This window comes from Hylobates moloch, unplaced genomic scaffold (assembly GCF_009828535.3).
Source record: "Hylobates moloch isolate HMO894 unplaced genomic scaffold, HMol_V3 SCAFFOLD_20, whole genome shotgun sequence".
Classification (NCBI taxonomy): domain Eukaryota; kingdom Metazoa; phylum Chordata; class Mammalia; order Primates; family Hylobatidae; genus Hylobates; species Hylobates moloch.
This window is the reverse complement of record NW_026652295.1, coordinates 41,347,557-41,363,419: the sequence shown is the minus strand read 5'-3', so window position 1 is coordinate 41,363,419 and position 15,863 is coordinate 41,347,557. Positions and strand designations below refer to the sequence as shown.

At 49.4% G+C, this 15,863-nt stretch overlaps 1 protein-coding gene across 2 annotated transcripts in view; it reads right to left on the bottom strand.

Moving 5' to 3' along the window:
• The window catches only part of PPP2R5D (protein phosphatase 2 regulatory subunit B'delta), a 27,599-nt gene extending 11,736 nt beyond the window's left edge, over positions 1-15,863 (bottom strand). Inside the window, exons 1-2 of one of the 2 annotated variants that reach the window (XM_032141658.2) lie at positions 15,728-15,863; positions 10,749-10,826 (exon numbers count right to left, since the gene is read on the bottom strand). In XM_032141658.2, the coding sequence (XP_031997549.1) occupies positions 10,749-10,826; positions 15,728-15,754 (105 nt within the window). In that variant the 5' untranslated portion in view covers positions 15,755-15,863. The remainder of the gene's footprint in view (positions 1-10,748; positions 10,827-15,727) is intronic. The other variant, XM_058432558.1, reaches the window with a different exon arrangement.

Here is a 15,863-nt window from a genome sequence, read left to right as displayed (position 1 = left end):
ACTTGAGGTCAGGAGTTCAAGACCAGCCTGACCAACATAGTGAAACCCTGACTCTACTAAAAATGCAAAAAAACAATTAGCTGGGTGTGGTGGTGCATGCCTGTAGCCCCAGCTACTCAGGAGGCTGAGATGGGAGAATTGCTTGAACCCGGGAGGCAGAGGATGCAGTGAGCCAAAATCACACTACTGCACTGCAGTTTGGGATACAGAGCAAGACTCTATCTCAAAAAAAAAAAAAAAAAAAAAAGAGGTAGCCAGACGCGGTGGCTCATACCTGTAATCCCAGCACTTTGGGAGGCCAAGGTGGCTAGATCAGGAGGTCAGGAGTTCGAGACTAGCCTGGCCAACATGGTGAAACCCCGTCTCTACTAAAAATACAAAAATTAGCTGGGCGTGGTGGTGGGTGCCTGTAATCCCAGCTATTCAGGAGGCTGAGGCAGGAGAATTGCTTGAACCTGGGAGGCGGAGGTTGCAGTGAGCCGAGATCACGCCACTGCACTCTAGCCTGGGCGACAGAGCAAGACTCCATCTCAAAAAAAAAAAGAGGTGGCAGGACTAGATCAGTGGTTTCCCAACCATTATTCCGGTAAGGTTTAGAGAGAACAGAGGGTTTTATGCTCCACCAATGGCCGGGCATGGTGGCTCATGCTTGCAATCCCAGCTCTTCGGGAGGCCGAGGCGGGCAGATCACCTGAGGTCAGGAGACCAGCCTGGCCAACATGGCAAAACCCTATCTCTACTGAAAATACAAAAAATTAGCCAGGCATGATGGTGGGGGCCTGTAATCCCAGCTACTCAGGAGGCTGAGGTGGGAGAATCACTTGAACCTGGGAGACAGAGGTTGCAGTGAGCCGAAATGGCGCCACTGCAGTCCAGCCTGGGCGACAGAATAAGACTCCATCTCAGAAAAAAACAAAACAAAACAAATGAAACAAAACAAAACAAAACCCACCCAAAGAGCTGATATCTAAGGTCTTTTCTATACTAGTATTGCGTTACTGAAGGCTGGAGTGGCTGGAGAGCAGCTGAGTGGGCTTAGTCTGCCCTGCCCCCTACCCCACTGAGCTGCCCTGGTTTATAAGGACCATTGGCTCCCAAGATCCAGACACAAGAAGCATCTGAGAGACAGCTGTTCCTGCCAGCAAAGCCCCTGGCTGCCAAGCCCCAATGAGGTATCCGCTGTCTATTCACCCTTCACTATATGTCAACTACTCATGGGCATTCAACCATTTCTCCTAAAAGCTCCAGCCACTAACTTTTCCATTCACCTGGGTTAGGGATAGAAGGCAAGTCAGTCCCCTGAGAAGCTTCTGCAGCCATCAAAGCAGGGGTGGACACTGACCAAAGGCAACTTGGCTAATCTGTCCTCTACTCGCTACTTTGTCCTGCCCGGTTTCACTTCTGGGACTCTTTTTTTATTTATTTATTTTGAGACAGGGTCTCACTCTGCCACCCAGGCTGGAGTGCAGTGGTGCAATCTCAGCTCACTGCAACCTCCACCTCCCAGGCTCAAAGGATTCACCTGCCTGAGCCTCCTGAGTAGCTGGGACTACAGGCGTGCACCACTAGCCCTGGCTAATTTTTGTATTTTCAGTAGAGACGGGGTTTCACCATGTTGGCCAGGCTGGTCTTGAACTCCTGACCTCAAATGATCTGCCTGCCTCAGCCTCCCAAAGTGCTGGGATTAGGGGCGTGGCCACCGCGCCTGGCCTACTTTTTTGCAGTTTTTGTAGAGACAGGATTTCACCATGTTGCCCAGGCTGATCTCAAACTCTGGAGCTCAAGCAATCCACCCGCCTCAGCCTCCCAAAGTGCTGGGATTACAAGTGTGAGCCACCATACCTGGCCCTCACTTCTGGGACTCCATAGAGGCCATCTCTTCTGCCTGAAGTACTACTACTTTCACTTCCAAACTCTCAACAGGATCCATACTCCAAGAAGCCTTCCTAGATTCAGGCCTCCAGCAATCAAGTGGCACTGTGAATTTCCACACCACACTCATACTCAGAAAATTCCAACTAAACATGCCTACTCTGAACCTATCCTGGTCCAGCCTATTCCGAACACGGCTGCCATTAATAATTTAAACCCAGGCTGGGCACAGTGGCTCATGCCTGTAATCCCAGAACTTTGGGAGGCCGAGGCGGGCAGATCACAAGATCAGGAGTTCGAGACCAGCCTGACCAACATGGTGAAACCCTGTCTTTACTAAAAATACAAAAATTAGCTGGGCATGGTGGCACGCGCCTGTATTCCCAGCTACTCAAGAGGCTGAGGCAGGAAAATTGCTTGAACCCGGGAGGCAGAGGTTGCAGTGAGCTGAGATCGCACCACTGCACTCCAGCCTGGGTGACAGAGCAAGACTCCGTCTCAAAAAAAAAAATTAAACCCAAATATTCAAATATAAATAAAGAGATAGGGGCCTGGCACGGCGGCTCATGTCTGTAATCCCAGCACTTTGGGAGGCCAAGGCAGCAGATCACTTGAGGCCAGTTCAAGACCAGCCTGGCCAATATGGCGAAACCCCATCTCTACTAAAAATACAAAAGTTGGCTGGGCATGGTGGCTCACCCCTATAATCCCAGCAGTTTGGCAGGCTGAGGTGGGCGGATCACCTGAGGTCAGGAGTTGGAGACCAGCCTAGCCAACATGGTGAAACTCTGTCTCTACTAAAAATACAAAATTAGCTTTTAGTACAAAATGTACTTTTAGTACAAACGTTAGCCGGGCATGGTGGCGGGCGCCTGTAATCTCAGCTACTCGGGAGGTTGAGGCAGGAGAATTGCTTGAACCTGGGAGGTGGATATTGCAGTGAGCTGAGATCGTGCCATTGTACTCCAGCCTGGGCGACAAGAGCGAAACTCCATCTCAAAAAATAAAATAAAATAAAAATAAAAATAAAAACGGCTGGGCATGGTGGCCCACGCCTGTAATCCCAGCACTTTGGGAGGCTGAGATGGGCAGATCAGCTGAGGTCAGGAGTTCAAGATAAGCCTGACCAGCATGGAGAAACCCCATCTCTACTAAAAATACAAAATTAGCTAGACGTGGTGGTGCATGCCTGTAATACCAGCTTCTCAGGAGGCTGAGGGAGGAAAATCACTTCAATCTGGGAGGCGGAGGTTGCAGTGAGCTGAGATTACGCCATTGCACTCCAGCCTGGGCAATAACAGCAAAACTCCGCCTCAAAAAATAAATAAATAAAAATAAATAAATAAAAATACAAAATTTAGCTGGGCGTGGTGGCGGGTGCCTGTAATCCCAGCTACTCAGGAGGCTGAGACACGAAAATCACTTGAACCCGGGAGGCAGAGGTTGCAGTGAGCCAAGACACTCCAGCCTGGGCAACAAAGCAAGAGTCTGTCTCAAAAATAAATAAATAAATAAATAAATAAATAAAGAGATGGAAATATAATTTAAGCACTATAGAAAGTATTTAATATAAGAGAAAGATGAAACATACAATTAACAGAAAAAATGCAAAGATTAAATATTATATCTCTTTTGCATAATGAATTAACTGGCCTAATAAATGAAGATCATTACAGTTTAAAATCCCAAAAATCACAGAGGCCTTCTCTCCAGTGGTGACATCTAGAGCTCCATCTAGTGTTGCTTAATTCTTTCCTTCCTCAATTATTAACTAAACATCATGCTAAGCATTAAAGATTAAAAGTTTATATGCAAATTCTATACCATAAAAAAAGATTAAAAGGTGACTAAGACATGGCCCTTGCCATCAAAGAGCTCACAGTCCACTAGGCAGGACAGACACAAATGCAGCTAACTGAACAAGGAAAATGCAAGAACAGAGAAGGCTGAGCTGCAAACTCTGCCTGGAAGAATTAGGGAAGATATCCCTGAAGAGGTGACTTTTGGTTTTTTTTTTTTTTTTTTGAGATGGAGTCTCACTCTGTCGCCCAGGCTGGAGTGCAGTGGCATGATCTCGGCTCACTGCAAGCTCCACCTCCCAGGTTCGCACCATTCTCCTGCCTCAGCCTCCCGAGTAGCTGGGACTACAGGCACCCGCCACCACGCCTGGCTAATTTTTTGTATTTTTTAGTAGAGATGGGGTTTCACCATGTCAGCCAGGATGGTCTCAATCTCCTGACCTCGTGATCCGCCCCCCTCGGCCTCCCAAAGTGCTGGGATTACAGGTGTGAGCCACCGTGCCTGGCCCCCCTTTTTTGGTTCTTAAAAAATAAACATGAGTTTAAATGGCCGGGTGCGGTGGCTCATGCCTATAATCCCAGCACTTTGGGGGGCCGAGGCGGGTGGATCACGAGGTCAAGTGATAGAGACCATCCTGGCCAACATGGTGAAACCTCGTTTCTAATTAAAAAAAAAAAAAATAGAAAAATAAGTTGGGCGTGGTGGTGCGTGCCTGTAGTCCCAGCTACTTGGGAGACTGAGGCAGAAGAATCGCTTGAACCTGGGAGGTGGGGTTGCAGTGAGCCAAGATCACGCCACTGCACTCCAGCCTGGGTGACAGAACGAGACTCCGCCTCAAAAACAAAATAAATAAATAAAATAAACATGAGTTTAATAGTCAAAAAAAGACACAGGAGAAATAAAGCAGTCTAGGCCAGTGGAACTGCATCTGTGAGCACCCTGAGTCATAAAGGGGTTGTCATATCAGAAGGTAGGAAGTTGGGCAGGGCACAGTGGCTCACACCTGTAATCCCAGCACTTTCAGAGGCCAAGGCAGGAGGATTGCTTCGGTCCAGGAGTTCGAGACCAGCCTTAGCAACATAGTAAGAACCTATCTCTACAAAAAATACAAAACTTAGCTGAGCACAGTGGCTCGTGCCTGCAGCCCCAGCTACTCAGGGGGTGAAAAGATCCCTTGAACCTAGGAGGTTGAGGCTGCAGTGAGCCATGATTGTACCACTGTACTCCAGCCTGGGGAACACAGTGAGACCCTATCTCCAAAAAAAATAAATAAATAAATAAATAAATAAATAAATAAATAAATAAATAAAAATATGGGAAGTTCGATGGGACACAAAGGCAGGACTGGCGCTAGAAGAAGAGTGGGGCCAGCTCAGAGGGGTTGAGGGTGCCATGCTAGTGAGTTTGGATTTTTTTTTTTTTTTTTTTTTTTTTTTTTTCTTTGAGACGGAGTCTCGCTGTCGCCCAGGCTGGAGTGCAGTGGCGCGATCTCAGCTCACTGCAGGCTCCGCCCCCCGGGGTTCACGCCGTTCTCCTGCCTCAGCCTCCCTAGTAGCTGGGACTACAGGCGCCCGCCACCTCGCCCGGCTAATTTTTTGTATTTTTAGTAGAGACGGGGTTTCACTGTGTTAGCCAGGATGGTCTCGATCTCCTGACCTCGTGATCCGCCCGCCTCAGCCCCCCAAAGTGCTGGGGTTACAGGCGTGAGCCACCGCGCCCGGCCCGTGAGTTTGGATTTTAACTTGTAAACAGTGAGATGCCAAAAACGGTTTTTAAGTAGAGGACTGATAAGACCAAGAAGGTTTTTAGAGTAATAACTCTGGCCTCAGAGAGGATAAGCTGAAGTGGGGGAAAATTTATTCCTCCCTCTGTCCCTACTCCCAGACTCAGGACAGGCCTCAGCACGTAGAGGAGTCCATGACATTAAATTTTTTTTTTTTTTTTTTGAGATGGAGTTTTGCTCTTGTTGCCCAGGCTGGAGTGCAATGGCGTGATCTTGGCTCACCACAACCTCCGTCTCCTGGGTTCAAGCGATTCTCATGCCTCAGCCTCCCGAGCAGCTGGGATTACAGGCTGGGATTACAGGCGTGCCCCACCATGCCTGGCTAATTTTTGTATTGTTAGTAGAGATGGGGTTTCACCAAGTTGGCCAGGCTGGTCTCTAACTCCCAATCTCAGATGATCCGCCCGCCTCGGCCTCCCAAAGTGCTGGGATTACAGGTGTGAGGACATTGAATTTTTTTTTCCAAGGACAGGTCAAGAAAGACCTTTACCTGCAGAGGCAGGTCAATGGGGTCTCACCTGATCTCTCAAGGCTCCTTTCCATTCTAGGATTCACTTCTAGAATCTTAGAGCCAGCAGTATCACTTCATTCAAGACCACAAGAGACTCCAGAGTCACACAGACCTGGGTTGAATTCCAGCTCTGCCTTACTGCCTTACTGGCTGAATAAAAGCTACTTAACATTTCCTTTTTTTTTTTTTTTGAGACAGAGTCTTGCTCTCTCCCCCAAGCTGGGGTGCAGTGGCACAATCTCAGCTCACTGCAACCTCCACCTCCCAGGTTCAAGCAATTCTCCTGCCTCAGCCTCCCGAGTAGCTGGACCATGCCAGGCTAATTTTTGTATTTTTAGTAGAGACAGCGTTTCACCATGTTGGTCAGGCTAGTCTCGAACTCCTGACCTCAGGTGGTCTGCCCTCCTCGGCCTCCCAAAATGCTGGGATTACAGGCGTGAGCCACTGTGCCCAGTTAACATTTCTAAGCCTCAGTTTCATCTGTGAAATGGGAATAATAATAATAAAGGGATCTCAGGGGAGTACTGTGAAGGTTAAATGAGACAATGCATGCAAAGTACTTAGCACAGTGCCTGGTACATAGTGTTGCACAGTATCCTGTCCCCTACCCCCTCCCCCCACCAAATTCATGTCCACCTAGAATCTGTGAATGTGACCTTACTTGGAAACAGGGTCTTTGCAGATGTAATCAAGTTAAAATGAGATCATACTGAATTGGAGTGAGACCTAAGTCCAATATGACTGGTGTCCTTACAAGAGGAAAATTTGGACAGAGACAGAGACACATGGAGGAGAATGCTGTGTGAAGACAGAGGCAGAGATTAAAGTGATGCATCTACAAGGAATGCCAAAGATTGTCAAAAGCCACCAGAATCTAGGAGAGATGTGGAACAGATTCTTCCTTAGAACCTCAGAAGGACACGGCCCTGCCGAAACTAATTTTACAACTTTTGGCCTCCAGAGCTGAGAGAGAATGTATTTCTTTTTTTGTTTGTTTTTTGTTTTTTGAGACGGAGTTTCCCTCTTGTCGCTGAGGCTGGAGTGCAATGGCACGATCTCCTCTCACTGCAACCTCCGCCTCCTGGGTTCAAGCAATTCTTCAGTCTCAGCCTCCCCAATAGCTGGGATTACAGGTGCGCCACCACCACGCCCGGCTAATTTTTGTATTTGTTTTTTTTTTTTGAGACGGAGTTTCACTCTTGTTGCCCAGTCTGGAGTGCAATGGTGCGATATCGGCTTACTGCATCCTCCGGCTCCTGGGTTCAAGCGATTCTCCTGCCTCAGCCTCCCTAGTAGCTGGGATTACAGGCATGTGCCACCACGCCTGCTAATTTTTGTATTTTTAGTAGAGCTGGGTTTATCCATGTTGGTCAGGCTGGTCTCGAACTCCTGACCTCAGGTGATCCACCTGCCTCGGCCTCCCAAAGTGCTGGGATTACAGGTGTGAGCTACCATGCCCAGCCCAATTTTTGTATTTTTAGTAGAGACAGTGTTTCACCATGTTGGCCACGCTGCTCTTGAACTCCTGACCTCAGGTGATCCACCTGCCTCAGCTTCCCAAAGTGCTGGGATTATAGGCGTAAGCCACCGCACCCGGCCTATTTCTATTGTTTTAAGCCACCCAATTTGTAGTAATTTGTTTTGTTTTGTTTTCTTGAGACAAGGTCTCATTCTGTCACCCAGGCTGGAGTGCAGTGGTATGATCATGGCCCACTGCAGCCTTGAACTCCTGGACTCAAGCGATCCTCCGCCTCAGCCTCCCGTGTGGCTGGAAGTACAGGTGCACATGCCCCCACATCCAGCTAATTTTTTATTTTTATTTTTTTGTAGAGACAGGGTCTCTGTATGTTGCCCAGGCTGGTGTCAAACTCCTGCCCTCAAGCAATTCTCCCACCTCAGCTTCCCAAAGCATTAGGATAACAGGTGTGAGCCAGCACGCCTGGCTTATTTGTAGTAGTTTATTATGGCTGCCTTAGGAAACTAACACAAAGTAACTGCTCTATAAAATAAACATCAGCTGCTATAACTATTAGATCAATTAGAAAGCCTCTGGCAAATGCCTGACAGAGCAAAGCTAGCTAGAAGAGCCCAAAATTCCGAACAAGAAAAGGGCAAGGGGGCCGGACGCGGTGGCTCACGCCTGTAATCCCAGCACTTTGGGAGGCCGAGGCGGGTGGATCACGAGGTCAGGAGATCGAGACCATCCTGGCTAACACGGTGAAACCCCATGTCTACTAAAAATACAAAAAGTTAGCCGGGCGTGGTGGCGGGAGCCTGTAGTCCCAGCTACTCGGGAGGCTGAGGCAGGAGAATGGCGTGAACCCAGAAGGTGGAGCTTGCAGTGAGCCAAGATCGCGCCACTGCACTCCAGCCTAGGCGACAGAGCAAGACTCCGTCTCAAAAAAAAAAAAAAAAGAAAAAGGGCAAGGGAAGGACTGTGCCAAACAGCTTTTGAAGACCACAGCCTCACATCCTAGCTCCAACTTTTCCAGCATACCCCTGCCATCCCAGACGTGGGTACATTTCTAGAAAATCGTGGATAATTCTTGCTGCCATCTCATACCTGTGAACCCTGAGCAGTGTTTCACCAAACAGCCCAAGGTGAACTCAACACCCTCCTTTCCCAGATTGCTTGTAATAGACCCATTGTCTTAGGCGTATTTGTTCAAAAGGCAGTGGATAAATCATAGCAGTTGGTCTCAGCATACTCCTTAACCTGTTCAGGCTTTATTTTCCCATCTATGAACTGATAACGTTAGACCCTAAGGTCCTTTTCAGCTCTAATGTGAAATTGGTGAATTTGTTCATTCACTTGTTCACTCATTCACTCACTAATGCATTCAAATGCTGGGTGCTTCTGCTGTGTCAGGCCCTTCAGGGGTGAATGAGAGCCTCATGGAGCTCCCGTGCTAACATAAGAGACAGCCGATAAAACAGTGAATTCACAAGGAATTATTTCATTACAGTTGTGGTTAGGTGCTACTGGCGCTACCAGGTACTGAGTGCCAAAACAGCAACTAACAGGAGCCCTCGCAAGGTCCTGGGGATAGGGGTGGGTGGTCAAAGAAGGCTGCTTTAAGGAAACGACATCCCATCTAAGAACTAAAGAAGTAGGAGTTAGGCAAAAGGTGGGAACTCCCCATTAAATTTTCCTTCCTCTCCCAGGATTTTCAGGACTTAGAAAATCCTGTTTCTTGCTCTAAATGTCAAGTTACCAGCTTCCAACCACCTTCCCTGTGGGTCCCACAAACATCACCATTCCTGAAAGGGAGACTGAGCCCAGAGTGTGTCTTTCCAGAAGCATTTACTATGAACCAATTGCACGAGTACACAGAGGTAGGAAAGAAGCAATGCAGAATAACACAGCTCCTTCCCTTGGAGTTCACAGTCTGAGAGGAGAGACACAGATGGGGACAAATGGTCACAGAGCTGAGTGATAAGGATTATTAAAGAGACATTTAGAATACCGCATAAGGGCCGGGCGCAGTGGCTCACACCTGTAATCCCAGCACTTTGGGAGGCCGAGGCGGGTGGATCACCTGAGGTCAGGAGTTCAAGACCAGCCTGGCCAACATGGTGAAACCCCGTCTCTACTAAAAATACAAAAAAATTAGCTGAGCATGGTGGCATGTGCCTGTAATCCCAGCTACTCAGGAGGCTGAGGCAGGAGAATTGCTTGAACCCGGGAGGTGGAGGTTGCAGTGAGCCGAGATCGTACCATTGCATTCCAGCCTAGGCAACGAGAGACTCCATCTCAAAAAAAAAAAAAAGTAGAATACTGCATAAGTGCAGAGGAAAGAATAATTCCTCTTCTGTGGTCCTCGACTTCCATGCCTATAAAATGGGGAAAACCTACTCAGCTTCTGATTACTTAAATGAGGCCTAAAATGAGGTGTGAAAAGTGCTTGTACCTCTTTAGAGGTGACCTATCACCAGAAGTACTGAGAAACATCTAAATGCATAGTTAATCCCAAACATTTGCTCATCCATCTCTTCTCCCAAAAAACCGTAAGACCTGTCCATAACTAGAGAGCTCTGTTTCCAGTTCTCCTCCATCCCTCTGAACAGTTTAGAGCAGAGGGAGACAGCAGAGAAAGCACCAAACACCACTTTCCAGGTAGGATGTGGTGGATGCTCGCTGTATATGTTCACAGGATCATTCACCATCCAGAGCATCCCACTGTGCACACTCGCAAACTTTCATGGACATACTGTGTACTTCCTTAAATCTCTCCCTCTTCTGGTGTTCTCTCGGCTTGCTGTTTATTGCTTTATAACCCGAGATTGCTAAGCTGCGCTGAACTCTGCTCAGGACTGTCTTTTAGTCATGCTCCCATTCAATCAGGACCAAGGGCAGTGGGCCCAGCTGGGCCCAACTCAGGGACACCAGCCCCTCCCAATCCCCTGCCCCACCCAGAGCCATGCTGAAGTCACTTGTTACCCCATCAAGTGTCTGTGGACTTTTCCCTTTTTGCCCAGGATCCCAGAACCTCCAGCTTTTTGCCCTAAGAAAAAGGAATTCTCAACATTCCAAGTTGGTAAGCAGAGAAACAACTTTCATAGGAATCTCTGGGGAGTCTGAAGAACTAGAGAACGTATTTGGTCTATACCAACCAAAGGGAAATCCTGCCTGAGGTCAGTCTGGATGGGCTGTCCAGGTCCCTCCCAGAATATGGAAGCCTTCCCTTCTGCCTCACCCCCTGGGATCCCCTACCCAACTAGCCACCATGGACTTGCAGGTGGCACCTGCACCACATCTAAGGCTATGCCTACATTCATTACCTCCTCAGTGTTCTCGCCTCCACCATCCTTGCCCGAGCTGCTAGGTTTGGCTGTGCATTTGGCAACCTTGGGGGGCTCCTGAAAGGAAAAGATGAACGTAAAGTTAGCAGATGCCAGGGGAAGGGAGAGGTCTTATCTGGCTCCCTTAGATCTTTGTTGCAAATATCCTCTGTCCAGTTGAATCAATCAATCAGAATCTACCTTGTGCCAAGCTGGGGTGGGTGGAGGGATCTACACAGAAGGAGATTCAGCCCCTCCAAAGAGTTTAGAATCTGGTTAGGAAGTCACCCCAAACACACACTAATTCAGCGTGAGAATGCTCCTTCATCTTTCACCTCATCAGGCTGGTGCAGAGGTTGGGCCTAGGAGGGTCTTTGCTCAGGTCAGAACCAGAGTGAGGAGGCTTAAGGAAAAAGCATCAGGGAACAGCTGCTCACTGGCTTCTGGCTAAAGTGGTCAAAGGCGTGCCGGAGGCTTTCATGCTGGAGTGCAGGGAGTCACCACTCTCCCCTCACAGCCACCTGGAAAGACTGGGAGGCAGTTTTTGGATGTCACAAATAGCGCACAGACAAGAAGGTGCTACTCGGCATTTAATCAGTAAGGCCCAGGAATGCTAACAGGTACAGAACTGTCCCACCCAAAATGCCAAGAGCACCTCAGTTGACAAGCACTGAGACAGTGAGCTGTCTGAACTGTTACAAAGAGTGAGCACTAGTCTGAAGTCTCCTTTGGGAACCTGGCAGCTGGCTCAGAGCCCTGGCCTGCCCAGCATCTCTTCCTATGCTTCGAGCCAAAAAAAGCAACTGCACAGGGACAGGATAGGGAAAATGTGAAAAAGACTTGGGGATTTAGGTCTGACTGCAAGCTCAACACAAATCATCCATGTGCAGCTCACGTGACCTTCCATCTTGTTAACAGACCTGTGCAGACTGCTTGGCACTGACAGGGCTATCCTGGAGGATCTGGTTCAGTCATGAGCATCAGGCTTGGGAGGGGCCATGACAAATCCTAGTGTTTCTTAGAGGGAAATGCAACCCATACTGGGAGTGGATTCAAAGGCATGTCCCAAGACCAACAGCTGCAGGAACTGGGATAGTTAATAATGGAAGGGAGGAGTCATGAGGGATGGAGAAGCAAGATGGATCTTAAACAAATGAAGGGCTGCCTTGGATGCAACTTGTCCATATGGACCAGAGGCACGAGAGCAATGGGCTGAAGTTGCAAGCCAGGCTGAAGCTCCAAACAAGGAAGAATTTTATCATGGAGCAATTGCACTAAAACTGGCCACCTAGTGAAGCCGAAAGCTCCCCAACCCCTGAGAACATTCAAACAGGGGCTGGGTGACCTCCTGTAAGGCATGTTGCAAAAGAAATTCAAGCCTTTAATGAGGACTGGAGGATCTTGGAAATCACTTCCAGCTCTGAGATTGTGCAATCAATAGCAGCCAAGCCCCTTCAGTGAGAAGTGTTAAATCAAGTTATTGTGACTATGGGGGCAAAAGGATTTCAGGGAGAAGAGAGCTCTGTGTGGGCTGGAGTAGGGGGAAGGCTTCTTGGAGGCGGGGAGGAAGAAAGGTGTGGTGTAGAGCAGCTCCATGCAGTAGGGGGAAGGAGTTCCTTCTTTGGCCTGAGCACACTCCTGCTGTATACTAACCCAGCTGGCCACACTGACCCTTGTCAGTGGCTGAGAGCATGGGGTGGAGAGAAACAGGCTGGGGGCAGGGTGCAGGCAGGACACAACATTGAGGTGTCTGCACACACCCCAGACATGAACCCCTTGGACAAAGCTGACCCATCTTCATACATCTCCAATCTCTCTATTAGATCATAAGCTGCTTATTCTTTTTTGTACCCCTCCACCCACCCTACAGCACTCAGCATGATGCCTCAGACATATCTTTCAAAGAATGAGCCTAAGAGAGATCCAGCTGCCTTAGTGTGTGGGTGTGAGTGGGCGTGGAGGAACCAGGCCCACCACCCTTGCTCCCTGGCTCCTGCAGAACAGGTGAAGCACACACACTTCAGCCCAGCTCAGCAGTCAAATGCTGTGTAGCACAGAGGTTAAAAGAACATGTTTGGACTCAGCCCTGTGTTTTGGGCCCAACTCTTACTAGCTATATAATCATAGGCAAGTTAACTAGCCTCTCTGAGCCTCAGTTTCCTCATCTATTAGATGATGACAATCATAATACCCTCTTCCCTCAGCACAGTGTTAAGGCACATGAAAACCGTAGTGCTGGTCAATGTTATTACTATTATTATGAACAAGAAAAAAGTCGGAGGGGGCAGGGGCACCCTACTCAGGAAAATAAAAGAGGTAAGTCCCAGAGCAGAACATGAAGGAAGGGGAGAGATGCGAATCCCGCCAAGAGATTATCTTAGCACCTATCCACTAAGCACATACTTACCGTGTGAAAAGGAGTTGCCAAACCAAAATGAAACTTAGTTATTATCTCAAAGGGGAAGAAAAGGCTTGTCCACAATTAATTCCCATCCAAGGCCAAACACAAAAGGACCATAAGTGGCCTACTAAGTGTTCTGCAAATCCAGAAAAGAAAGGAGAGTTCACTCCTGACTGAGGGCTCAGAAAGGCTTTAGAGAGGAAGCTGTGAAAGATGGCCAGGAGAGAGGGGACAGGTCATAGATGAGCAATAAAAATCCTCCACCCACAGCCATCCAGACAAACCTCAGTCACACTGTCAACCCCCCTGCTCCTTAGAGCCTGCCAACCATTGAAGAAGGCCAAATGCAACTGAAAATCAAGAGCAGAAAAACCTTATAGGGAGGTGACAGTTATGCCTGGCTCCCTGCACCCCAATACTTCCAACACCCTTTCCCAACCAAATGCTTACACCCGTGGTCCTAGCAAATCTCACTGAGAATCTGTCTTCTCCTTCGCAATCTAGTAGGCTATTGCTTTCTGTGGATGGGGCAGTATCTAGTCCAACAGACTAAAAATTACAAATGGGTGGGGACCTCACCAGCTTTCCCCGAATTCCATTTCCCTTAGCCCCTGTTGTGGCTGATTTCTGTGTGCACTGTCTACAACTGAGCTACCCAAACCACCTCCGCATGCCCACTCCCCAAGGACAGGGCCTGGGTGGGGCACACAACCCTGTCCAGCTCACTACCCCCAGGAGGCTCACCATCTAGTACCATCACCAACCCTGTACTTAGAACCTCAGGCCCTGAAAGGTTAAGGGGACAACCCAGAATCAGAGCTGCCTGGTAAATACAGAACAGCTCAGGAGAAAAAGTTTGATTGAAAAGGTCAGAGATGGCAGCCCAGTAACCCAGCCAATCAGAGGGCAAATGAAAGCAATATACCTCTGGGGTCATCAAGCAGGTGGCCAGAACACCAGGCCAGAGCCAGCCCCCATGAAACAGGGCCAGCCCCAGGAGAGGAGAAGCTGGGGGAGGCTGGAACTGGTATCCTAGCATCCTCTGTGTGAGTCTGTACCTCAAAGGAACCACACCTCTGAGTCAGACCTCAGCAACAGCAGGAAACAGAGGGTAGAAAAAGGCACGGATGAGGAACAGGGGAAGGCAGCACCGAGGTAGATGAGGAAGGTGAAAGAAGGCAACGTTAAGAACTGGCCTGTGGGCCAGGCACAGTGGCTCACACCTGTAATCCCAGCACTTTGGGAGGCCAAGGGGGGCAGATCACCTGAGGTCAGGAGTTCAAGACCAGCCTGACCAACATGGAGAAACCCCGTCTCTACTAAAAATACAAAATTAGCTGGATGTGGTGGCACATGCCTGTAATTCCAGCTGCTTGGGAGGCTGAGGCAGGAGAATCGCTTGAAGCTAGGAGGCAGAGGTTGTGGTGGGCCAAGATCGCACCATTGCACTCCAGCCTGGGCAACAAGAGCGAAATCCCATCTCAAAAAAAAAAAAGAAAAAAAAAAGAAATAGCCTGTGTCAGGACATCATGACAAAGACATGGGTGTTCAGGGGTGGCTGGCCTGCAGGCTAAGAAGGAACAATAATCTGACAGTGAGGACAAATTCCCAATTTGAAGATGGTGTAGCTTAGGAAAGGCAGAAATCCAGCACTGGTGCAAAAAGAAAAAAAAAAAAGGAAAAATGCAAAGGTTATCCTAGGATTAAGAATAAGGGTGAGGAGCCTACTCAGATTAGGAAAGGTGACTGGTCTAGGATACACCTGGGTGACAGTTAGGAGGGCTTTGATACAAAAGAGGCCTTTAAGTCAGGAGACCTGATATTGCAGCTGGGCCTCCAGCAGGTTGTGTGACCTTGGACAAGTCCCTTGCCCTGTCGGGGCCTCAGTCTCCTCATCTGTACCATTAGGGATTGCACTGCATGCACTCAGAGGTCCCTTCCAGCACCAACGTTGTGAGGTTCCATCAACATAAGGGCTCAGTCCTGCTTACAAGTTTGTGTGTGAAGGAAGAACTAGAGGGAGGGGCCTAGGCCAGATTTGGGTGGAGGAGAGAGAAAGCAGCGCTGTTCTAGGTCAGGGGCTTGGCATGGAAAAAGAAGGGGCCGTAGGGGACTGTGGGGCGGCTGTCCCAGGCGGGTAGGAAGAGGAGAAAAGGGGCTGCTCAGGGCGGGGGGAGGGGGCAATTCTGGAGGAAGGTGCAGTTTCAGATGAGGGGCTGCCCGAACCGATGGGGGATCGGGGCCAGGGGTGATGGGGGGGACAGAAAAAGCAGGACAGTGACCTAGGAATGGGGCAGATCTGGAAGAAGGAGGTTACCCTGGGCCGAGGATAAGAGAAGGGAAGAAGGGAGGGAGGTGTATGTGGGGGGAGTCTCTCCGGGGCAAGGTGGGGGAGCTGTCCTAGCTGCGGCACAAGCTGGGGGTGCTGCCAGCCGCGGGGGCGGAGGGCTGGCCCCAGGAGTCCTGCGGGGGCCGGACGGGAGGGTCAGTCTGGGGCTGTCCCGGGCCTGGCTCCGGCCCCTCCCAGAGCTCCGCGCAGGCTCCAAGGCGGCGGTGGGGGAAAAACGACCACGCTCACCTTCTCCTTTTTCAGTTTATAGGGCATCTCGGCCCGTCCGGACCCGGCCCGTCTCCTGCGGCCCCGCTCCGGCTCCGGCTTTGCTCGGCCGCACTCGGCCCGCTCGGCGTCTCCTCGCCACCGCCTGCGCGCTGCG